Raw genomic sequence first — 24,280 nt, forward strand, 5'->3', positions numbered from 1 at the left:
CACCCTCAGTGTGACATTTGCTGTGTCCGTAACCAGCAGCGGGCTCTGGGGAGGGAGCAGGGCACCAAAATAGTCAGTGATTTGTGAGGGCAGCAGGGCTTTGCCGTTATTTGCTCAGCCAGGAGCAGAGGCTTTGATCAAGGCCTGGTCCAGGCTGTGCCCTGCCTGGCAGGAACGTCCCACTGGCAGGATGGGATGCAGAGGAGCTGGCGGGGAATGTGGCAAAGAAAGATGGGAAGTAAACCCCAGTAGTTGCATTAACCATGGGGCAACTTGTGGGCAGCAGGAGCTTCTCAGCAAACAGATACTGAGCCCTCAGGAGTGTTTTCCAATGGAGCAATCCCATTCCATGTCTGTTGCTGAGGGACACGAGAAAACACAAGCACACTACTACTCAAGGTGAAGGGAAAAAAGGGAAGTTTTATTCTCTGACTCCAATATTTATAGCTTTACAAACGTGACAGTGGATTGGAAGGTGACATTGACACCTCTGCAATGTCACTGGTCAAACTAACAGTCTATCAACTCTTTCTTCCTCCATAAAGGAATGTAAAACAATGAGTTATTTACAGAAAGTGTGTGAGAAAATTCACTCTAGGAATGTCAACATCAGAAGGCTTAGAAAATCTTAAAAAACTAAAGTGACACATGTCCCAAGGACCACAGGCATTATTCAGAGCACTTACTGCCAACATAAAGGTGCCACTGAGAAGTGTGAGGCTGCAGAGCTCTCAGTGAGTTTCTCTTTTGGGAAGAGGCTCTGGTTGGTTGTTTTAGCTAAAGGGAATCATTGAATGGTTTGGGTTGGAAGGACCTTGGAGAACATCTCATCCACCCCCTGCCATGGCAGGGACACCATCCCAGGCTGCTCCAGGTCCCATCCAAGCTGGCCTTGGGCACTGCCAGGGATCCAGGGGCCACCACAGCTTCTCTGGGCACCCAGGGCCTCCCCATCTTCACAGGGAGGAATTCCTTCCATGTATCCCACCTAAGATTCCTTGTGATTTTTGGTGTGTCTCCCTGGGTGCTGACCTTGTCCCTTGTGTCCCCTCAGTGCTGCTGACAGCTGTGAACTGCTACAGTGTCAAGGCTGCCACCCGTGTGCAGGACGCCTTCGCTGCGGCCAAGCTGCTGGCGCTGGCTCTCATCATCATCCTGGGCTTCGTGCAGCTGGCAAAGGGTGAGTGCTGCTCCTGCTCTGCTTCTGGGCAAAGCAGGGTGAGGGGCACAGTGAGTGCTGCTCCTTTTGGGCAAAGCAGGATGAGGGGCACAGTGAGTGCTGCTCCTTTTGGGTAAAGCAGGGTGAGGGGCACAGTGAGTGCTGCTCCTTTTGGGCAAAGCAGGGTGAGGGGCACAGTGAGTGCTGCTCCTTTTGGGCAAAGCAGGGTGAGGGGCTGAGTGAGTGCTGCTCCTTCTCTGCTTCTGGGCAAAGCAGGGTGAGGGGCTGAGTGAGTGCTGTTCCTTTTGGGCAAAGCAGGGTGAGGGGCTGCTCCTTCTGTCCTTCTGGGCAGAGCAAGATGAGGGGCTGAGTGAGTGCTGCTCCTTTTCTCCTTCTGGGCAAAGCAGGGTGAGGGGCACAGTGAGTGCTGCTCCTTTTGGGCAAAGCAGGGTGAGGGGCAGAGTGAGTGCTGCTCCTTCTGGGCAAAGCAGAGTGAGGGCTGCTCCTTCTCTCTTTCTGGGCAAAGCAGGGTGAGGGGCACAGTGAGTGCTGCTCCTTTTGGGCAAAGCAGGGTGAGGGGCACAGTGAGTGCTGCTCCTTCTGGGCAAAGCAGGGTGAGGGGCTGAGTGAGTGCTGCTCCTTCTGGGCAAAGCAGGGTGAGGGGCTGCTCCTTCTCTCCTTCTGGGCAAAGCAGGATGAGGGGCTGAGTGAGTGCTGCTCCTTTTGGGCAAAGCAGGATGAGGGGCAGAGCCCAGGAGTCCAACCCCAGGTGTTCCAGAGCTTTACAAACCTCCCCGTTCTCTCAGGTCCTTAGGGGATGTTCCCAGCTTTGCCACAGTCTGAGGTTTTGTGTTTTATTTGTGGGATTTTATATTTTATATCACTGCCAGGCTTGATTTCATGCTCCTGAAACCACTTAAACTCTTTCCCACTTACACAGAGAGAGATTTCTCCCTTTGGGAGTGAAAATATTGGTGCTGCTGCACTGGGAAATCTCTTTGTAACGTTTTGCTCACAGAGAATTATCTGCATGTGCAAACCTCTTCCAGTCATCTTAATCCTTGCACAAACTCCCCCTGCACATTTCCCTTCATCCTGTTCCAGGTGTGCAGTGGCTCAGGCCAGCTCTGGGTCACCCAGGGACACAGAGCCCAAAGGAGCAGAGATCAGAGCTCTCAGCTGGCACTGGCACCTGGAAAAGGAGACAGAAATGGGAAGATAAAGCAGATTTTCTGGTGCTTCTGCTGGTTTGCTTCATGCACCCATAAAATCCTCTCAGAGCAGGGAGATGGTTTGTTCCAAACCCATCTGAGTTTGTTCCAAACCTGATTAACTGACAGTTAAACCAAAGTGTGGCTTTTTTTTTGTGCAAGTTTTGTGGGAATAAATGTGTTTGGAGGAACAGTCCTGTCCTTGTTAGCTGAGAGGGGATAAAATCTCCAGGGAATTGTGTCCCTGCACAGGGGTGAGTCTGTGTGCTCGTGGCTCTGTAATTCCTGTCTCAGCTCTGGGAGCCAGTGCTGTCTTTGCAGAATTTCTTGCTTTGTCAGAGGTTTTATTTTCTTCCAGCTCAGTGCAGACACTCAACAGGGACATTGTTTGAGGCTTATCAGAAAACACACCTCCTCTCTCTGCCCAGCTCCCCAGCCTGCTCTGCTGGACCTGATTCTCTCCCAGGAGGAAAGGGATAAATCAGGATAAATCTCTTTGAGCTGGTTAACATTTTACCATGAAGATCTTTACAACTGGGCTTTGTTTGCAGATAGAATCTTAATTTGCATCTTCAGAATGTGCTGTTCTTTTGGCCTTTTTGGGGAGGCTGAGCCACTTTCTGCCCTGCTTCCTCAGGTGGAAATCCATGAGGTTTCCCTTGATTTCTCTGTAACCTAGAAGGGATTTCTGCCCTGTTACAATAAATCCCCCCTTCCCCTCCTGTGTCCCAGGAGTTGTTTTCCTTCCTTTGAAGTTTTGGGTGGTTGTGGCTGTGCAGACCTTGCAGGGCAGAGAGTTCCATGTGATTTATTTTCCTGCTGATCCACCTGGCAGGGAGATCCAAAGCCATTCCTGGACAGTGACACCTGTGAGCAAACTTCTCCCTGTCTGAGCAGCCAACCCTCAAACCAGACAGGAGCAGAGTGGGATCCTCAGGATCCACAGCAGATCCTGGCTCCCACCTTGTCCCAATGCCCATTCCTGCTTTTCCAGAATCCCACAGCTGGGATTCTGCCTGGGCTCCAGCATGGATTTCATTAATCTCCTTTGGGAAGTTCCAAGCTCTCTGCTAAGTCCCTGAGAATGTGCAAGCTCCTTTCCTGTCCCTTCCTCAGCTCCCACCTTGCTCCATTTTCCTTTCAATCATTCCAGCTCACTCTGTGCTTTTAGCAGGGACACAGCAAGAAAATGTCTTTTTTCTTCATTTTTTAATTCAAGAAAAGGACAAAAATTCCCATTTTCAGTGACAATGGGAGAGCACTGCCCTGTCCTCCAGCTTTGTCCCACATTTCCACACCCTGTGCCCATTCCAGTGTTGGTTTTTTTGGACAAAGACTCTTCCCACCAGCAGCTGGGTGACCCCATCCAAGCTGGCAGCACTTTTGGGGTGAGATCTGCACCCAGTTTTCAGGGGGATGGGGTTGTGTATTCCTGGGATATTCTGGACAGTGAACTGGTTTTACTGGTTCTCATCCCACTGCTGGTTTGTGTTCCCAGTATCCATAAACAGACCAGAGGAGCAGCACCACATTTTTTGCTCAAATGTGGAAATTTCTGTGATTTCACAGAAGATCTCTCTGCATTAACCTCCCACCCTCAGCCTTTGGTTTTTTCTCTTTTTATCCTCTCCTTGGCTCTTTTCCTGGTTTGCAGAAGAGCAGGGATCTCTCAAGGACAAAGGACTCTGTGGCAATTTTGCCCACAAAAAGAACATTTCCCTGTCAGCAGCTGTTTCCCATCACTCCTTCCCTGCCCTTTCCAAAGGAGGAGGCTGAAGTTGGTTTCCTACTCAGCCTTTCAAGTGCTTGGAGGTTGACTCAGTGGAACTGAGCTGCTTGGGATGAAATTATTTTATTAATCCAAGAGTGAAACTTTTAAAAGCCTTTTTGGGGCTGGAAATGCATGGTTTGAAAAGTCCTGGGTTTGGGTATTGGTTTGTAAAATCTTGTGTATGGCCCCCAGATTTTAGCCTGCAAACAATAGAAATAAATAAATTAAATTTAAATAAATAACTTACTTAAATAAATTACTTATAGAAATAACTTAAAACATAGAGAGGATCAGAGTTTTGAAGTCAAAAATCCAGAAATAAACATATCACACACATGTTTGACATCTATTTATTCCTGTGTATGATGCCTCAGGGTTTCTGGAATATTTCTGTGCCCTCAGGCAGCTGAAGCAGAGATGCAGCTCCAGCCCTTGCTGTGATCTCTCACCAGCAGCTCTGCTTAAAAACCTGGAATTGGGCCTTTGGGACTTGGAGAAACAGAATTTAACACTGATTTTATTGAATTGCTTTTATTGGATTTATTATCCCTTTATTTATTGTCCCTTTTCTTTATCCTGACTGTGAAATTCCTGGTCTGTGGTGCCTCCAGGAGCTGTTTGGTGGCAGCAGCATTTTTCTCCCTGCCTCCCTCCCTTGGGCTGTCAGGGATGCAGAGCTGCATCTGCCAGAGCAGCTCGGGGTCAGTTAAGGACAGAGCAGGCAGGTTTAACTCCAGAGCAGAGCTTAGGCTGGGCACGAGATTTGGGTTTAATTTGGGCTTTTTTTTTTATTGTTTTTTGTTTGGTTTGGTTTTTTAACCTTGTTATTTTGTTTGTTTGGGGTTTTTGTTTTGGTTTTGTTTTGGTTTTTTTGTTTTTGTTTTTTGCAGAATGATGAAATAATTTTGGTGGGAAGGGACCTCAAAGCTCCTCCAGTCTCACCCCTGCCATGGACAGGGACACCTTCCCTGAGGGTGCTCCAAGCCTGGGAGGAAAGGAACAGAGACTCAATTTTCCTTCCTTCTCTCTCTAAATCATGGGATTCTTCATCCAAAAAAAAAGGCAGAGAAAAAAAATGTGGACTGGGAGCCGCCAAAATAACCCCCAGGGAGAAATACAGAGGCCAAACGGGTGTTTTGTAGCAAAAGAGATTTGATAAGTGAAAGCAGCACCCAGATGTCTCAACCCCACAGTGCCAGACATTTCCTTGCACCTGGAGTACTAAAAATGGCATTTTAAGAGCCAAGCTCTGCTCACTGAAGATCTAAATCTTCCTTCTGATACTTTCAGAGCCCTCCCAGCAGAGTTCAGGATTTTCAACCCCAATATTACTTTTAAAGAGCTTTTTACAAGCAGTATTGGGGTGGGGATGGCAGAGCTGGCTGGGGTGTCCAGGGAAGCTGTGGCTGCCCCTGGATCCCTGGCAGTGCCCAAGGCCAGGCTGGACAGGGCTGGGAGCAGCCTGGGACAGTGGAAAATGTCCTTGCCATGGGATGGAAGGAATTTTGAAGTCCCTTTAACCCAAAGCAGTCCAGATTCCATGGTCAGCCAGGGCTCCTGGCACAAGGCTGGTGCTGTGAGGGGAGTCTGGAGCCCCGAGCAGGGGGATGTCCTCACCCAGCCCAGCCTGGCTCCCACCAGGATCCTCCAAATGGATACGGAACATCCTGAGGGCACAGGAGGATGGCAGGGACAGCATTCCCTGCTGCTGCTGTCCCCTGGCACCCCAATGCCACCACCTGCCATGCTTTTCCAGCATGGAGCTTCTCAGGGAGGCTCCTTCCTCATCCTCCCCTGTCAGCGGGGACAGCTGCCACACCCTGCCCCTGTAAATCACAGCAGCCTCCTGCTGCAGATTAATCACATTAATCAGGTGTCAAACGCTTCTTTTCCTGACTCAGTTCCCTGACTTGTCCCTGTTTTTCCTCCTCCTTTGGGGCTCTGGGTACAACACCCCGTGCTGAGGGCTCCTTCTCCCCGTGCTGAGGGCTCCCTCTCCCCATGGCCCAGTTCCCTCTCCTCGCTGTTTGGGCAAGTTGAAAATATTTAATTATCCTGCAATGCTTTGTGCAGGAGAAGATTGCTGTGCTATTAAAACCAGACTAGACATGACCAGGGAGCAAATGAACATTTTTGAAGGAAGGGCCGGGCACAGACACGCAGCGCCTCACGGGCCCTCCCTCAGCCCTCCCGCGGCAGGGCCCCGGCTGACCCGGCACAATTACCGCAGTCTTGGCAGCTGGAAGAGCCGCAAATGGGCTTTGTGTCACAGCTCGTTACCTTAATTTGGTTAATTGTAGAGCAGAGTGCGGTGGAACAGCCGGTTCAAACCAGGCTCGGGCTCTCCGGGGTGCCGGGCAGGGGTAGGGCAGTGCCTGGAGGCCGGGATGAGCTGGGGATGCCCCAAGGCCGTGCTTGGCAGCATCACCTGCACATTTGTAACATTAATTTCAGGCAGATTCAAAAGCCTGGGGCTGGAATTGTCGAGGCTTGAAGGATGGAGTGCCTGGGAGATGGTGCAGCAAACCCTGCTCCTACAGCACACCCCGGCTTCACAGGGTGGGGCTGCATCAAAGGTCCAAATTAGGATCAAACCTAAATAATTCCAGGATTTTTTAGCAGGGCATGTTAAGGGAATGAGGTTTTAAACTGGCAGGTTTAGATTAGATACAAGGAAGAATTCTTTTATGCTGTGGCTGGTGAGATACAGGCACTCCTATGGTTTAATTTAATTGTGTCCTGACATGTTGCTAAATCCATTTGACCCTGGGGCACAGAAATAAGAAATTTAACAACTCACTGGGAGGTTTTGGGGAGCTCCAGCTCTCCAAAGGTGAGGTGGGAAGGGCAGTGAGGTGTTGGCTGCCTCAGGAGAAGAAATATTTGACCTGAAAGGGTTTTGCCTGTGACAGACAAGGAGGATTTTGGAAGAGCTGTGGACAAGAAATGGAGTGGTGCTCGTGTTGCTCCAAGATGGGAGCATCCTCCTGGGTGGTGAAGATGATGGTCCATGATCAGGGTGGGAACTAGAAGAGCCTGAAACCTTTGAGAAGAGATATCCTGAGGGGTGTTTGAAATGCTGGAGAGCCTCCTGCTCTCCCAGTCCATCCATGTGCTGTTGCAGTAGCTAATTGCAGGCACTGTGAACAAAGTGTGTCTCTTATTCCCATAACAAAAGGCCTGGAAAGAATCAGACTGGTAATTATTCAGGAAGGGCAGAAAATGAGGTGGGGAAAGCTGAGCCCGAGAGATGCAGGGGATCACATTCCACCCCTCCTGCTCAGCCCTTTGATTCACCTGGGCTAAATTGGGATTCTGTGCAGAACCTGCAAGGCAGGAATTGAGGTTAAACTCAGCCTTTTATCAGTCTCTGCTTTTCCTGGCTCTCCTCTTGCACTCAGATTTGTTTTTAAAAAGGATTGGTGCATTTTGCTGAGGAGGATCAAATACATCCAGCACATCCCAAGGGAGATTCAGGGAAGAACCTTTCTGGTGCAAGGAGCTGCTGGGAAAGAGGTGACTCCAGCAGAGAACAGGGATTGGGATGTGGGCAGGAGGAGCCTTGCTCACCTGGGCTTTGTGGAGCATCCCTGAGCTTTTCCTGCAGCACCTCCTGGGTGCCCAGTGCCGAGGGATGAAGGGTTAAGCTGCAGGCCCTGCTGACTGCCTTGTGATGCAGTTGCTGGGGTGATTAGGAGAGCTCTGTGCCCTAAGAGGAATCACATGGGCTCCCCCTGGGTGCAGAGGTGCCCCTCTGGATCCCACCACAGCTCCCTGCGCTCAGCCTGGGAGCGTGGCTCTGCCATCCCTGTCCCACAGCCAGCCCCTCCATCAAAGACACGGAACAAAACAACTGCAGAGCATTTGAAAGCAAAATAAATAAACCTGGGGCTGCTCGGGGAGAGCTGGGACCAGAGGCACAATCAAATCTTCTATTTCTGGCGTTTTCTTTCAAGAGCAGATCCACAACAGGAACTTTTGATCATCAGGCCCTAAAGAAGGTGACTTCTGATATCCAAACCCCCAGAACCTGACTTCCCTCAATCAAAGGGATTGCCACAGGCCTCTGCTTTATCAGGTGGCTGGTGGGACTGGAGGAAATCCTGGGTTTCTGGGGGTTTGGGTGGCTGGTGGAAGTGCAGGAAATCCTGGGGCTTTATCGAAGGCCAGCAGCCTGGAGTTGAGAGGACAATGTGACAATCTCTGTTTGCAAAGCATCTTCCAGCAGGAAGGTCCCCAGGATGGCCCTGGGACATCACCTTGGTGACAGCACGTCGCAGTGTGAGAAAGTTTGGAGGAGTCAGTCCTTGCTTGAGATGAGTTTTTGGGGTCATCATGTGGGGATGAATGAACCCTGGAAAACTGTAGGGAAAACGTGCTCAGCATAACCCAAAAAGCTGCAGGGTGATAATTGCAATAATTCCATCCTAAGAGCAGCTCTTGCCTCCAGGTTTCTCTGGAGGCCTTTAGGGTTCAGAGCCCGTGGCACTGAGCAGGGTTTGTGTCCTGCAGGTGATGTGGAAAACCTGACCCCTCAGAAATCCTTCGAGGGCACCAAGGTGGGCGTTGGGAACATCGTGCTGGCTCTGTACAGCGGCCTCTTTGCCTATGGAGGATGGTAAGGCACAGCCCTCTCCTTCCCACACTGAGCTCAATTCCAGCTCCAGTTATTCCAAACTGAAGCTCCTGCAGGGCTCCCTTGTCAGTCCTCTGAGCACCTGCTCTCGATTTGCTGTGAAAAGAGGCCACTTGTAGCCATCCTCATCAGGGAATGATTTGGGTTGGGAGGGACCTTCAGGATCATCCCATGGGCTGGGACACCTCCCACCACCCCAGGCTGCTCCAAGCCCTGTCCAGCCTGGCCTTGGACATCAGCCATCCTCATTTTCCCACAGGATCAGTGCCTGTGCCCCTCCTGGAATCCCTGTGCAGATGAGTTAAACTGGGAGGGGGTTATTTAACCAGAATTAATCCCTGTGCTTTTGAAATTACAGGAATTACTTGAATTTTGTGACAGAAGAGATGATAAATCCCTACAGGTAGGTGTGAGTCCTGGCATGACTTCCCTGGTGGAAAAGCTGCTGTTTTGGGGAAGTCCCTTCCTCGTGTGTTTAACAGAGGAGGAAGCCAAGGTCTTCATCTGGAAAAAGAGAAAACAAGATGAGTTAATGACCTTGCACCTCCCTGGAATCAGGGCAAGGGAACAATAATCCCAGCAGGAGCAGGGCTGTTGTTTTCCCTGCTCTCCCGTGCCACGTTATCAGCACTGGGAGAAATCTCTGCTTCCTTGGCCTGACACCTCTGTGAGTTATGGGCCAGCAAAGAGCACTCAGGCCTTTATTGCTGCCTTGCTTCAACTCCCACTGAGCATTTGTGCTGCTGTCCATGTGTTTGTGCTGCTCTCCATGTGTTTGTCCCGTGCTCTTCCCATCCTGTTGAGCAAGAGCTGCTTCCTGCTCTGCCCGTGCCTCTCGGGGTCATTTGGGGCCCTCAGCAGAGCAGGACAGTGCTGAGAAATCCCTTCTGCTCCTGGGAAGGTGCCTGGGAGCTTGGGGGCACTTGTGCAAGAGCCCCTCCTGGCTGCCCCTGGGGGTGCTTTGGTCCTGCTGGGAAGCACAGGGCTGGATCCACCCCCTCCCAGAGAAACAGCAAAAGGGGGGCTGCATTTTGCAATTATTTTCATGTCTGCTGGATGCAGTCCTGGTATTTGACTCTGCTGGAGCAATTAGAGTGGCACCAAGCAGGGCTTCCTTTTGCACTTTCCCTTCACAAATGAAATTAAGCTGTTGGGAAAGGCATATTTGTACCAGCACAGGCTGTTCACAGACCCACTTAGGCTGTGCCTGAACTCCTTTTCTGAGTTCCCTCAGTCCAAACAGCTGAGTTTAGGTAGAGCCTAAAACTGCCCAGTGCATCCCTGAGATTCCCATCTCCCCCAGGAATCCCCCCAGCACAAGGGAGCTCCTTTGCCCAGAGAGAATCCCCATGCTGGTGTCACTGGGTATTTTTAATTAAAAGTGATCTTGGATTCCTGCTTGCCCAGCCAGCCAGGCAAAAAATTCCTTCTGCCATCATCCTTCCCTCTCCACCTGCAGTTCGGGGGCCACCCAGTCCTTGAGGCTGGAAAAGACCTTTGTGGCTGTGAACCAGCACCATGTTCAGCACTAACCATGGCTTCAGTGTGTTTTTGAGGGATGGGGAGTCCCCCACTCCTTGGGCAGCCTGTTCCCCTGTGGATATCCCCTGTCCCTGGGAGCAGTGTGTGCCTGGGACACTGCACAGCAGAAAAGCCAGAGAGCAGAGCGGCTCAGAGCGAGCTCAGGAGGGTGGCAGTCACTCCTCAGAGCTGCTCCAGGACAGTGGATGTTTTTTTCCTAGGAACCTGCCCCTGGCTATCATCATCTCCCTGCCTGTGGTCACGCTGGTGTATGTGCTGACCAACTTGGCTTACTTCACCACGCTGAGCACCGAGCAGATGCTGACGTCCGAGGCTGTGGCCGTGGTAAGATCCCTCTGCTCCAGCCTGACTCATCTGGGCAGGTGAAATCAGCCTTGGAATCACTGCTCACATCTCCTGCTTCCCTCCAGGCTGCTCAGGGCTGCTTGCAGAAACGCTGATGTGGAGCAGGAGATAAAGAGCAGGGAAGAAAAGCGTGATCCTGAGGGGATTATCCTGGGCAGCAGTGAGGGTGGCACTCAGTGCTGCTCTTCCTTCTGAGCTAGGGAAGGTTGCTGCTGGCCTTGTGACTGCCCATCAGTTACCAGAGCTTGATATTTATGGGGAAAGGTCACTCAGTCAACACTGAACTGGATTGTTCTCTCTCCGTGTCTTCCTTGTTTTAATTAAGAGAGAAAAATAATACTTCTATTAGTTAAAATGCCAGTGGGGTCAGGAACCCTGATGGCTTCAGAAGGGAGCAGACCTTGCAGACTGAGCCTGACCAGGATTGTTCAGGGCTTCAGGAGGAGTCTCCCAGCCCAGGATGAGCTGAGCCCTCAGGTGACACCGCTCCATCCTTTGGGTTGGGACAGAGACCCTGCTCCAGCCACAGCCTGTGCTGCAGGAATGGAATGGTTTGGGTGGGAAGGGACCTGAAAGCTCATCCCATCCCACCCCCTGCCATGGGATCTCATCCCACCCACCTTCCACCATCCCAGGTTCTCCAAGCTTCATCCAGCCTGGCCTGGGACAGCAGAGGCTGGAAAGCAATCCTGTATTGTTGGTGCAAACCCGCAGTGGAGCAGCACAGGCTCAGGCTGCGACAAAAAGCTGCAGGGCCAGGTCCCTGTGTGCCCCCAGGGCTGGCTCCCAGCTCCTGCCTCAGCACTTGGCAGCAGCTGCTGTCTGAGTTTCCTCACAGTTTCCGTTTAAACTTGAACTTTCCGATGGCTGTGGGTAAATGTCGTGTCCTGGCCCCGAGGGAAGGGCTGGCTGCTGATGTGTTTCAGCAATTCCACAATCTGCTTTTTCAGGAAAGGGGAGCAGCACATGGGAATATGGGAAACTCCGCCACAGCTTCAGCACTGAGCTGTGGCATTTGTTGAGATTTCTCCAAATACTCTTTGTAGGCAGCTCTGAGTTTTTTTGGGCATTGTGTGAAATGTCTCTTGTTGTCTCCCATTTAGGATTTTGGGAACTACCACCTGGGTGTCATGTCCTGGATCATCCCTGTCTTTGTTGGGCTCTCGTGCTTTGGGTCTGTCAATGGATCTCTTTTCACTTCTTCCCGGTAGGTTCCTTGCTCAATCCTGTGGGTTTTGTTTGCAAGCTGTGCTCAGTTCCTCACCCTTTGGAGTTCTCCTCCAGAGAGTGGCTGTGGGCAGACACAAAGTCTGGAGGGTCTGGAGGCCACGTGGGGAATGCAGGAAGACAAAGTCAGACTTCAAACCAGATTAAAGGCAACCTTTCAGTAGTGTCAATCTTCTGTTCCTCAGGCAAAGTCCTGGTGAGGTCAATAAACAGAACCAGACACAGGCTCAGGGCTCGGGGCTGCTGAGAAAGTGCATTTTATGAGAAGCAGAAAGTTGGGAAACTTCAGGGCTGAGAATCCCTCGGGAAGGGGTGAAAGGCTGGGCAGGGGCCGGCCTGAGATGGTTCCGGCTCTGACACATCCCTGGGTTGCCTGAGGAGTCACTTAATTGCTGTCCCTGGAGAGCAGGGCAGCAATCCATCCTTCCTGCATTCCTTGGCTGTGTCCCTGGTGAGCAGGGACTGCTGTCCAGTCCTGGTGTCCCACTCCTGCCTCAGGGCCAGCAGGGCTGAGCTCAGGCTGGCCCCATTAGTTCTGTGCTGAGCACAGAGCCCTGCAGGGCTGTGACTGAGCTGTGTCCCCTCTCTCTCTCTGTGTCCCCTCCAGGCTGTTCTTCGTGGGATCCCGAGAGGGGCACCTGCCCTCCATCCTGTCCATGATCCACCCCCGGCTGCTCACCCCCGTCCCGTCCCTCGTGTTCACGGTGAGCCCTGGGGGAGGAGCAGGGCTGGGATGGAGCCACAGCCATCCCTGCATGTGCCCACAGCAGATGGACCCTTCCCATCATCTCCTCATTGTCCACTTCTGCCTTGAATTCTTCCAGCCCTGGAAGTATCCAAGGCCAGGCTGGACAAGGCCTGGAGGAACCTGGGATAGGTTCCATGGCAGGAGGTTGGAACTAGAGGTCCTTCAAGCTTTGAGGTCCTTCCAACCCAAACCATTCCATGATCCTATGAAATGGTTCCAGGCACCAATTGAAAATAACTTAAATAAGTAAAAAATAGTCAATGGGATCCCTTTCCTGGCAGGTATTTCCCCTAAATACCCCCATTTAGTGTTGTAGCATAGGTGGTTTTGCTTGCTCCCTTTCCTAATGGCCTTTTCCCTGAATTCAGTGTGTCATGACCCTGCTCTATGCCTTCTCCAACAACATCTTCTCAGTCATCAACTTCTTCAGCTTCTTCAACTGGCTGTGTGTGGCCCTGGCCATCATCGGGATGATGTGGCTGCGCTACAAGAAGCCAGAGCTGGAGAGGCCCATCAAGGTGAGCACGGGGTGGGCACTGCCAGGGCACCCCTCCCCTGCTCCTTCCCAGCACCAGGGGAGGCTCAGCTGCTGCTCCTGCATGGAAAAGGGGCTGGGACTGCAGGAAATGTTGTGTTGTGGCTAAAGGAGTGTCCCTGCTGCTGAATCCCTGCAGGAGCACAGAGAGCTGCCTTGGGGACAGCACAGTGAGGGCGCTCTGGGTGACAGGGACAGGGTGTTGTGGTGGGATCACTCTCCATGAGTGCCAGGACAGATCCCAGGCTGACTCTCAGTGTAACACTCTGTACCCCCGTGGAATTCCCCTAAAATAGTTTTCTGCTAAAGCAGCCGGCCCCGTGCCCAGCTCTGTCCCTGTGTCCTTGGCCAGCTTGGCAGCCCCGTGTCCCATCTGGGGGGTGGCCAAGATCCTGTCAGCCCCTGGTGCCTCTCCCCAAAAGCTGCTTCTCCCTCAGGGGTCTGTGCCAGGCAGCAGCACCTACAGGGAAACAAACCCACGGGCCTGGACTGGTGCCTTCCCCAAGGGAATCTGTGCTGCCTCTTCCCTTGGCTTTTGGGGTTTTCTTCTCAAAGCTGGGCTGCTCTGGTGGGTGCCCTGCTTGGGGTCCCCTGGGAAACAGCCCCAGCTTGTGCTGTGTCTCTGCTGGCTTTGGTGTTTGGTGATGATTTGGATATGGAATTATGGAACTGAGGTCCAAAAAGGTGCTGAGAAAGGCTCTTGGCCATGGGGAGACAATAATTCTGCCCCTCCCAGGCTGGATAAACTCCTGGAAAGCCTCCCCTGGCACATCTCCTAAGCTGTCCCTTGCTCCCTGCTCAGGTGAACATCTGCCTGCCCATCTTCTTCATCCTGGCCTGCCTGTTCCTCATCGCCGTTTCCTTCTGGATGACGCCCAAGGAGTGTGGGATCGGCTTTGCCATCATCCTCAGTGGGATCCCCATTTACTTCTTCGGGGTCTGGTGGCAAAACAAGCCCAAGTGGGTTCTCCAAGGCATCTGTGAGTATCTCCAGGCAGGAGCAGCTTTGGCTCCCAGAAGGTTTCCCAGTGCTGTGCTGCAGTGCAGGCTCTGCTCCCTCTGGAGGAGCTTCCAGAATCCTGGCTCTGCTCCATTCTGCTTTCATGGGAACAAGTTTGTTCTGATGATTGCCATGTGTGCCAAGCGTCCCAAATGCATCCTGATTTGCAGTAATGGCAAAGTCTGGGACCATGACCATGTTTTTTAGGGGGTTTTAATCCTGCCAAAGAAGTTTTTAGCAGCAGAGCAGAATTCCCTGCTCCTAGAAAAGCTCAGGGCCAAGCCTTTGCTCAGCAAAGAATCCTTTCCCAGCGGTGTAGGAAGGATTGAGCACAGCTGGCCTCAGTTTGACAGCTGAAAACCCACAATTAGTCCCAACCCATGGCTTAGGCAGTGCTGGCATTTGGGATCCAGGCAGAGCTTTCCTTGGCATCCCCCTGTGATGCAGAGCAGAGGGAAGGGAAGCTCCCCTGGATGTTTTCTCTCAGGTTTGTTTTTAAGGTATCTGCTCCAGGGTTTTCCACCAGCTGCCACAAGGCCAGGGTGTGTTTGGAGGGATGGAGGGGCTGTGCTTGGCACACAAAACCTCAGCAACTGAGCCCAGAAAGTCAATCCCTGCTGCCCAAGTAACTGAGCTCAGCAGCTGCGTCCCTGCTCTCCTGCAAGGGGCTGACCTAGAAAAGCAGGCAAGGAGAAGTGCCCAGCCTTAGCTGGGTGTTTCATGAGGAAGAAAAAAGCTTTCAGCACCACTCAGCACTTGTTATTCTTCTTTTCCCCCTGTCTCTGTCTGTTCCTCTGTCCCACCCTCACTTTTTTATTCTGGGTATTGGGCTCAGTTCCTGGAAAAGCCATTTTTGCAATGCCTGGGTAGTAAATTACCATATTCATTGTTTTCCTCCACCAAAGGATTGTAAAGAGAATATTGAAAATATTCTGGGAACAGACAGTGATAATTTTGCAAATGTCCACTGAGAAACACAGGAACTTTGAAAGTGATTTATTGAGTAGATGGAATGGAATGGAATTCTTGGAATATTTCAATCCTTCAGCTGTACTTGGACTCAGGGTGGGGAGGCAGAGGCTCAGCCCTTCCCTCATGGACCCCGGTTTGTGCTGGGGGTGATCCCTGACCTCTCCTTTGCTTTCTCTGCAGTCTCCACCACCGTGCTGTGCCAGAAGCTGATGGAGGTGGTTCCTCAGGAATCCTAGGCAGGACAAGCAGGGACTCTGAGCTCGAGGAAACGCACAAGGTTATTCTGAGATGACACAAGGATCCGACCCCTCACTCCCCAGTCCCAGGCACCGGAGCTGCTCCTGCTGCCAGCACTGCCCCGAGGCTCTGCTCACCTCCTGCAGCCCCTGCAGCCCCTGCCAGCCCTGCAGAGCAGCCAGGAGAGTCCTTGGTACGAGCCAGGAGGAGGAATTGCAAAGGGCTCTGCCAGGGGGTGCTGCCTGTGCCCTCTGTGTGTGTGTGAGGGCTGTGCTTGCCTCTGGGGGCTCCTTTGCTTTGGGATCTGCTGGAGCCTGGTTGGAGTGTTCAGAGTGCCTGGGGGGGTCCTGAGCTGCCTTACCTGGCCCAGGTGGGGGTGGGAAGCAGAGGTTGGCTGATGTTGTCCCACTCCCCCAAACTCACACCCCCACGTGCTGCTGGACACTGGATGTGGGGGGCTCCGAGTGTCTCTGTGCTCCCCACTCGGGGCCCTGCCACCCTCTGGGTTTGGATCCCCACCCTCAGATCCTGGCAGCTCCCTGCTGCTGAGCCAGCCCTCCAGGGTGCTGCTCCCCACCGTGCCCAGCCCTGGCAGTGAGCACTGAGGGGGAGCTCCTGCTGAGAGCCCCAGGAGCTGCAGTCAGCACAAGGCCAAGTCCTTGGCTTGCTCATTCCATGCTTCTCTGTGCCAGGCCTTCATCCAGCATGGCATGAGCAGCTCTGTGCTCCCTCTCCTCGTGGCCCTGCTCAGGGAGCCATGTTTGCCCCTAAACCACCTGCAGAGAGAAATCAGGGCTGGGGATTGCCCTGGCACATTCCCTGGGGTCTCTGTGCACTGCCTGGGGCTGTTCCCTTTGTCCTGCTGTGTTTCCCCTGGAATGTGCCACGGAGATGGGACCAGCTGGCTCTGGGCTGTGGAGAAGGACAGATGTCCTGGCTGGCTGGAGCCTCCTGGGGCTGCTGGAGATCATGGAATGGCTGGGTGGGAAGGGACCTTACAGCCCATCCAGTGCCACCCCTGCCATGGCAGGGACACCTTCCACTGTCCCAGGCTGCTCCAAGCCCTGTCCAGCACTGCCAGGGATCCAGGGGCAGCCCCAGCTGCTCTGGGCACCTGTGCCAGGGCCTGCCCACCTCTGAGTAATGAAAGTGAGCTCTGCTGTAAAGAGCAGAGCCTGGCCTGATCCTCCTTCGTGCATCAGGTCTGGCTTGATGAGATGCCAGCACCACCCTCCTGCTCCAGGAGCAATCCCTGAGCACAATCCATGATCTGCATGTGAAATCCTGGTTTGCTGTTGTGGGTGGTGCCACCCCATCCCTGAGCACCCCAGAATTCCTGTAGTTCCCCAGTAGCCAGCACTGTCCCCTGAGGGACACGTTGCTTTCTTTGCTCCAAAGTGTCACCCTTTGGAAAGCTGCAGTTCCTGACCCATTGCTCATTGTGCCTCTGTGCCCTGACATCACCTGGAATTCTGATCTTCCCCCACTGGAGCTGCTTTGCTGTGTCTGTTGCAGATCTTTGTGCTTTGTGCAGGTGGCTTGGTGAACTATTCCTCATTTTCTTTTCATCTTGGCCATTGGGAAGCTGGGGTGCTCCAGGAGCTGTCACTTCCCACTGGGTTCTCCTTGAGGCTGAGTTCTGTGGGGTGAAGGGGCTTTGAGGACACCCTGGTGCTCACTCACTCTGTGTTAGGGCAGGGGCAGCTCCTGCCCAGCTCTGTGGCCGTGTCCAGGTGCAGCTCCACACTCCCACTTTGCCAGCCCTGTGTCAATCAGGGAGACAATCAGCTCTTTATTCCATGGCAGCTGGGCTGGAGATTCCAAATCAGCTCAGTGACAGTGTGGAGATTCCCAGTGACAGTGTGGACATTCCCAGTGACACTGTGGACATTCCCACTGACAGTGTGGACGTTCCCAGTCCAGCTCAATGACACTGTGGACATTCCCAGTGACAGTGTGGAGATTCCCAAATCAGCTCAGTGACACTGTGGACATTCCCAGTGACAGTGTGGAGATTCCCAATCCAGCTCAGTGACACTGTGGACATTCCCAGTGACAGTGTGGAGATTCCCAAATCAGCTCAGTGACACTGTGGACATTCCCAGTGACACTGTGGACATTCCCAGTGACAGTGTGGAGATTCCAAATCAGCTCAGTGACACTGTGGACATTCCCAGTGACAGTATGGAGATTCCCAACTGGGAGCTGAGTTAATCCATGAAGATTTGCAGCTGCTTTGGGAATATCCAGGGGGCAGACCCCAAGGTTTTTGGCCAGTGCAATGAGTTGGAGCATCTCAGATCCAATGCCAGTGGAGAGGCTTTGGCATAAATAAGGTCATGAATCACAAAATCTGAACTTGAGTTTTGGCTTCTTCCAGCTGAAGGCTGAGATGGTTTTGAGCAGTGATGGGAAATCACAGCTCCTGCTGGACCTGCTCCAGGAGAGGGGACCTCAGTCTGTCACCTGCCACTCCAGCTGCAGGGTTTTTTGGCTGTGAGGTCTCAGGGCAGCTCTTGCAGGGCCTGGGTTCAGCGTGGGGGCTCTCAGTGCCAAAACCCACCAGCAGAATTCCTTGGGATGCAAAGCAAAGGCTTTGGAATCTCAGCCACCTCAACCCAAAGTCAGCTCTCTCCACAGAGAGCTCAGCATTGGGGCCAGACCTCCCAGAGGCTGGCTTGGACACATTGTCCATCAGGTGATGACCATCACAGTGTCCTCCTGGTGACCCTTTCACACTGCTTTGAAAGAGGAGCTGTCACACTAAAAAGTATTTTTTAAGCAATCGATGGATTTTAATTAAATCCTTAACTGGCTTGCTTTGCTTTTCGTGGATTTCCATGGTTTCTCACTTGCTGCTGAAGATTTTCTCTTGTACTAACCTGAGGCTCTGATCCCACCTCTGTGGGCATCTCATCAGCATCTCCTTGGCAATAGAGGTTTAGGAAGAAACTAAACCAGGTACCAGCACAGAGCCACAAAAAGGCTGAACTTGGTCAGCCACAGCACACATCTCAAAGCTGATCTGCCAAAAAGCTGATTTCTTTCACCCTGGAGTCATTGATCCCCCACAGCTGCCCTCCACCAGAGCCTGGTGGCACAGCTGGAAGAGCTTGGGTTGGTTTTTCCTGGAGGTTTGGGAGATAATGAGGAATGGGGTAAAACTGAATTTCATTTTAGAAAGAAAAGACCACAAGCAGTTTCTGCAATCATGGAAATGGCTGCCACTGCCTCTGCTGTCTGCTGTGGCAGCTCTTCCCTGGCATCAGCAACATCTGCCCCCAGCTTGTGCTGTTCTGATGGGTTTGGGTATGGAGAAGGGAGAATTCACCCCTGGGAAAGACCTTGCTGCTTGTTTTCCTCAAACATGGAGTGAGGTGTGTCAGGGAGGGCAGGGGAGGGACAGAGTTCCCAGTTTCCCATCCTTGGCCAGCACTGGAGGTGGGATTTCCCTGTTGTTTTGTGCTCTTTGGAGCCCGTGGTCAGGCAGGGAGGGAGATGAACCCTCCCCACCAGGACCCTGCAGCCACAGGGACCTCCAGGAGGTTCCACAGGAATCTGTTCCACTGACAGCTCCCTGCAAGTCCTGCTGGGGCTGTTCTGTCCGTGGAATTCAGGTTGGAAAAGACCTTGCAGGTCATGGATCCCATGGCTGTGCTGTATCCTGTGCTCTGAGCTGACTCCAGCTTCCCATTCCTGCTCCTCTGCAGTTGTTGTGAGTTCAGGCTCCCAGGCTGGCAGATGTTGTTTGGGGTGTTCACAGGATTGCATCCTGCAGGGATTGCTAAACAGAGCAGGAGCTGCTGGCCAGGCACTTCCATACCCACTGGGTTCCTCTTTCTAAATGTACCCTTCCTCCAGCTGGGAGGGGAACCAGCCCTGCAAGAACCTGGGGGATTTATGTCATCATGATGGACTTTTAATGATTTTATTTTTTAAAACTTCCTGCAGAATTTGCAGTGGTTTCCATCTCAGACACCGTGTTCTGGTAAACAGGCTTTTGTTTGGAACAGCCCCCTTGGTGGCCACGGAGTTCAAAGGGACTCTGGCACAGTTGAACGAACTTTAAAGGCCCTTCAGCTGGGTTGGAGCTCCTGGGAAGTGGCTTTGTTGTTGTCCAAGGCCTCTCCCAGTGGGTGGCTCGGGCAAGGGAATAAATTGGGCTCCTCCAGGGGCTGCTCCGTGGTGGGGCTGGTCCCTGGAGCTGTGGCTTCCCAGCCCTGAGGGATATTCCCAGTGGCAGAGCCCTGGTCTGGCTGCAGGGAATCCCAGGGAATGTTTCCACTCAGTCTGGGAAGGTACCTGTGCCTTCAGCTCTGGGGCTTTAATAGAAAATCAAATTACAAAACAAATCCTTGAGGAAACTGCCAAACATTGTCCTTACACAACTTGGGCTGCTCCCGTGGGATGCCAGCTCTTCCTCCCTCCACTCTGCAACCTCCTGACTCAAATTGGGAAAGGGCTGGAACAAAGCAGCTCCTGGAGCTTGGGAAAGGGCAGCCCCAGGGCAGGGTGGCTCCAGGCTGGTGCTGAGCTCTGGCTGGGACCCCAGGGACTGAATCCCAGCCTGTGCCTCCGCCAGAGGCAGCCATGACTGGTGCCAAGGAGGGAGATCCTGCAGGGATGGGAATCTGCTCATCCTGCAGGGATGGGAATCTGCTCATCCTGCAGGGCTGGGAATCTGCTCATCCTGCAGGGATGGGAATCTGCTCTTCCTGCAGAGCTGGGAATCTGCTCCTCCATCCTTGCAAGGATGGGAATCTGCTCTTCTATCCCTGCAGGAATGAGAATCTGCTCTTCCTGCAGGGATGGGAATCTGCTCATCCTGCAGGGATGGGAATCTGCTCTTCCTGCAGGGATGGGAATCTGCTCATCCTGCAGGGATGGGAATCTGCTCCTTCATCTCTGCAGGAATGGGAATCTGCTCCTCCATCCCTGCAGGGCATGGGAATCTGCTCATCCTGCAGGGCTGGGAATCTGCTCCTCCATCCCTGCAGGGATGGGAATCTGCTCCTTCATCTCTGCAGGACTGGGAATCTGCTCATCCTGCAGGGATGGGAATCTTCTCAACCCTGCAGGAATGGAAATCTGCTCTTTCTGCAGGGAATTGGAATCTGCTCCCTCATCCTTGAAGGGCTGGGAATCTGCTTCTCCAACCCTGCAGGGCTGGGAATCTGCTCCATCTCTGCAGGACTGGGAATCTGCTCATCCTGCAGGAATGGGAATCTGCTCCCTCATCCCTGCAGGGCTGGGAATCTGCTCCTCCATCCCTGCAGGGCATGGGAATCTGCTCATGGGATGCAGATTCTGCTCCCTCATCCCTGCAGGAATGGGAATCTGCTCCCTCATCTCTGCAGGAATGGGAATCTGTTCCTCATCCCTGCCAGGACATCCTGGAGACCTCGGTGCTGAGGGAAGCTCCAGGGGCTCCTCACTCTGGGTGTATCCTTGAGGAGTCACACCCAGGATGGTGCTGGCTTTGCCTGGGCTCGAGTTCTCCCCAGTTGGAACTGGAACTGGGTTGGGAATGTGTGGGGATGCTGCTGAGCTCCCATTTGATGATGCAGTGGTAGGAAATGTGGCTTGGGGTCGGTGATCCCAAAGGATCCCATAGCCAGAGGATTATTCCTTGCCTGAGAAGGGGTGTTGCTTCCTCCAGCTGTGGAAGTGGTAATGAGTAAAAATAAAAAAGTATTTTTTTAAAAACACTGAATTAATTTCTAAACTGCCTAAAAGAGAGTTTATAGCTACACCTAGGGCTGGTGTTGAGCCCAGCACAGGGGCTCCCCCTCATCCTGGGGTGTGGCTGTGCTGGGATCAGCATCAGGCAGGGAAAATCTCCTGCTTTGTTCAGAGGATGGGGCAGCTCCGTGTCCCACAGAACCCTTGGGGAGGAGGATCCTGAGGGGTCCCCAGACCTCGCTCCCACCCTCAGAACAAAGGGAGGCTGACCCTCACTCCCTGTGGAGAATCTGACTTTTCAGACACTTTGCTTTGTATTTTTGTTGTTGTTTTTTTTAAACACAGGAAAAAAAAGAAAAGCTCTTAACACACACAAGAAAACCTGAACCTGATTTACGATTTTGTTATATTTGGTTGCTTTAAAAAACCTGTTTTACTAATTTAAATATATCTGTAGATGACACTATATTTATTTGAAAGGGGTAAATATCTTTTAGTCTTAATTCTTCTCCAGTAAGCGCTGTGTATTCCCAATGTTTGTGTTCCTGGCAGCACAGCAATTCCACTGACTGAGGGCTGGGCAGCCAGCAGCTCCTGAATCCAATGGCCTTGGACAACAAGATGTCTCTTGCAATGTAATTTTTTTTTTTTTGGGTAGTATTTCTTGATTCTTTTATGTCTGTGGTTTAACAAATCTGTTCAATGTTTGGGTTGTTCTATGTTTTGGGTTGTTTTGTTTTGTTTTTTTAACAAAGAAAGCTGAATTACAACATTCTGGTTGCTGGTCTTTGCCTCAAAAAGTTTTTCTTTTTCCATGATTACCCCCCATCCATCAGCACCTGGGTTTCCCAATATTCCTCTTGCAGCTGGATTTAGGAGCAATGAGAGCATCCATGCCTCCATCTCCATCCTCCTTTTTAAATTCTAGATCATTTTCCTGAGGTTAAAACGGAGGGAATGGGGAAGTGGGAGAGCTTTGGGCACGAGGAGGGAGCAGGGGAGGAATATCCCAATTCCCACAGTTCTGTGCAGCAAAGGGAATGTCCAGCAGGAGGAAGGGACCACGTTTTTCTCTCTCTCCTGTCCATTCCAGGCTGGAGAAGAGGAGTTTCAGTGGGAAAGGAGCAGGGCAGGGATGCTCAGGCTCCCAGGGCTTGGTGGAGGATTTGATTTTGGGTTGCAAAGGGCAGAACTCCCAAGATTTTCCTTCCTAAAGGAGAGAGGGGTGCTGGGGCTGTTCCCTTGGGACACAAACACATCCCAGAGGAAGAAATGGGCAGGAAAAGCTGTGGAGAAATCCCAGTGAAGTGGGACTTGAGTGGTGCCACATGGGCTGAGCAAATGTCACACAAATTCCACAGGTATGGTATGACAAGGAGGGACTCACTGAGCTTCCCATGGGGTTTGGAAAATGGAATTCTTGTTTGGGAGGGAGGGAGCTCTGACAGAAGTGGTTACTAACAGAGGGAGCTCTGCAGGGATCATCTCCTGGAAAAGGAGATGGACAGGCTGGCAGAGCCTGGAGAACGAGGAAATTCAGAGCTAGATCTGAGCAATCCCCATGGATCTGAGCAATCCCACTGGATCTGAGCAATCCCCATGGATCTGAGCAATCCCACTGGATCTGAGCAATCCCCATGGATCTGTGCAATCCCCATGGATCTGTGCAATCCCAGTGGATCTGAGCAATCCCCATGGATCTGTGCATGGATCTGAGCAATCCCACTGGATCTGTGCAATCCCACTGGATCTGAGCAATCCCCCTGGATCTGTGCAATCCCCATGGATCTGTGCAATCCCACTGGATCTGAGCAATCCCCATGGATCTGTGCAATCCCCATGGATCTGAGCAATCCCCATGGATCTGTGCAATCCCCATGGATCTGTGCAATCCCAGTGGATCTGAGCAATCCCCATGGATCTGAGCAATCCCAGTGGATCTGAGCAATCCCCATGGATCTGAGCAATTACCATGGATCTGTGCAATCCCCATGGATCTGTGCATGGATCTGTGCAATCCCCATGGATCTGAGCAATCCCACTGGATCTGTGCAATCCCCATGGATCTGTGCAATCCCCATGGATCTGAGCAATCCCCATGGATCTGTGCAATCCCCATGGATCTGAGCAATCCCCATGGATCTGTGCAATCCCACTGGATCTGTGCAATCCCCATGGATCTGAGCAATCCCCATGGATCTGTGCAATCCCACTGGATCTGTGCAATCCCACTGGATCTGTGCAATCCCACTGGATCTGAGCAATCCCCATGGATCTGTGCAATCCCCATGGATCTGTGCAATCCCCATGGATCTGTGCAATCCCCATGGATTTGTGCAATCCCCACGGATCTGTGCAATCCCCATGGATCTGTGCAATCCCCATGGATCTCTGCATGGATCTGTGCAATCCCCATGGATCTGAGCAATCCCCACAGATCTGAGCAATCCCCATGGATCTGAGCAATCCCACTGGATCTGAGCAATCCCCATGGATCTGTGCAATCCCACTGGATCTGAGCAATCCCCATGGATCTGTGCAATCCCAGTGGATCTGTGCAATCCCATGGATCTGAGCAATCCCCACGGATCTGAGCAATCCCAGTGGATCTGAGCAATCCCCATGGATCTGAGCAATCCCCACGGATCTGTGGGATGCTGCTCCAGCCCCAGCAGTGCCCCCTCAGGGCTGGGCTCTGGGTGGGAGCAGGACAGGACCTGGACACCAACAAAGGCAGGAAGTGCCTGCACCCCCTGGGGCTGGGGATGTGCTCAGAGCTCTTTGCTTTGTGCATTGAATTCATTTCCCACAGCACAGACAAAAGGGTTTTTTATCTGGGGGCCACTCTGTGAGTGCAGGGCAAACCTGGGGTGGGATCACCCTCCTGCTCCGTGCATTCCCTGCAGATCACCACTGTTGTCACCAGACTGGGCCCTTTGGCTGCTGCTCCCCCAGCTGACCCTTCCTGGTGCCGCTGTGCCCTCACATGGAACGCCTTGGGTGGGAAATGACCTCAAAGCCCATCTTGTTCCCACCAGCCCAGGTTGCTCCAAGCCCCTTGAACACCCCCAGGGATGGAGCAGCCCCAGCAGAGAACAGACGTGGATTCACAGCGGTGCCAGTGTGGCACAGAAGGCTCCTGGAGGGCTTTTCCTGCAATGGGAGCCACAAAGTGGCCCCAGCACTGTCCAGACACATCCCCAGCTCTGCTCCTG

General features: G+C 52.5%; 1 protein-coding gene across 1 annotated transcript in view; it reads left to right on the forward strand.

Annotated features, from left to right (window-relative positions):
• The window catches only part of SLC7A5 (solute carrier family 7 member 5), a 32,787-nt gene extending 10,936 nt beyond the window's left edge, over positions 1-21,851 (forward strand). Inside the window, exons 2-10 of the mRNA XM_064723562.1 lie at positions 1,055-1,180; positions 8,654-8,759; positions 9,136-9,180; positions 10,520-10,643; positions 11,768-11,871; positions 12,499-12,595; positions 13,008-13,157; positions 13,977-14,154; positions 15,327-21,851. Coding sequence (XP_064579632.1) covers positions 1,055-1,180; positions 8,654-8,759; positions 9,136-9,180; positions 10,520-10,643; positions 11,768-11,871; positions 12,499-12,595; positions 13,008-13,157; positions 13,977-14,154; positions 15,327-15,382 — 986 coding nt within the window. The 3' untranslated portion in view covers positions 15,383-21,851. The remainder of the gene's footprint in view (positions 1-1,054; positions 1,181-8,653; positions 8,760-9,135; positions 9,181-10,519; positions 10,644-11,767; positions 11,872-12,498; positions 12,596-13,007; positions 13,158-13,976; positions 14,155-15,326) is intronic.
• Positions 21,852-24,280: the final 2,429 nt, after the last annotated feature.

Source organism: Zonotrichia leucophrys, chromosome 11, assembly GCF_028769735.1.
Source record: "Zonotrichia leucophrys gambelii isolate GWCS_2022_RI chromosome 11, RI_Zleu_2.0, whole genome shotgun sequence".
Classification (NCBI taxonomy): Eukaryota; Metazoa; Chordata; class Aves; order Passeriformes; family Passerellidae; genus Zonotrichia; species Zonotrichia leucophrys.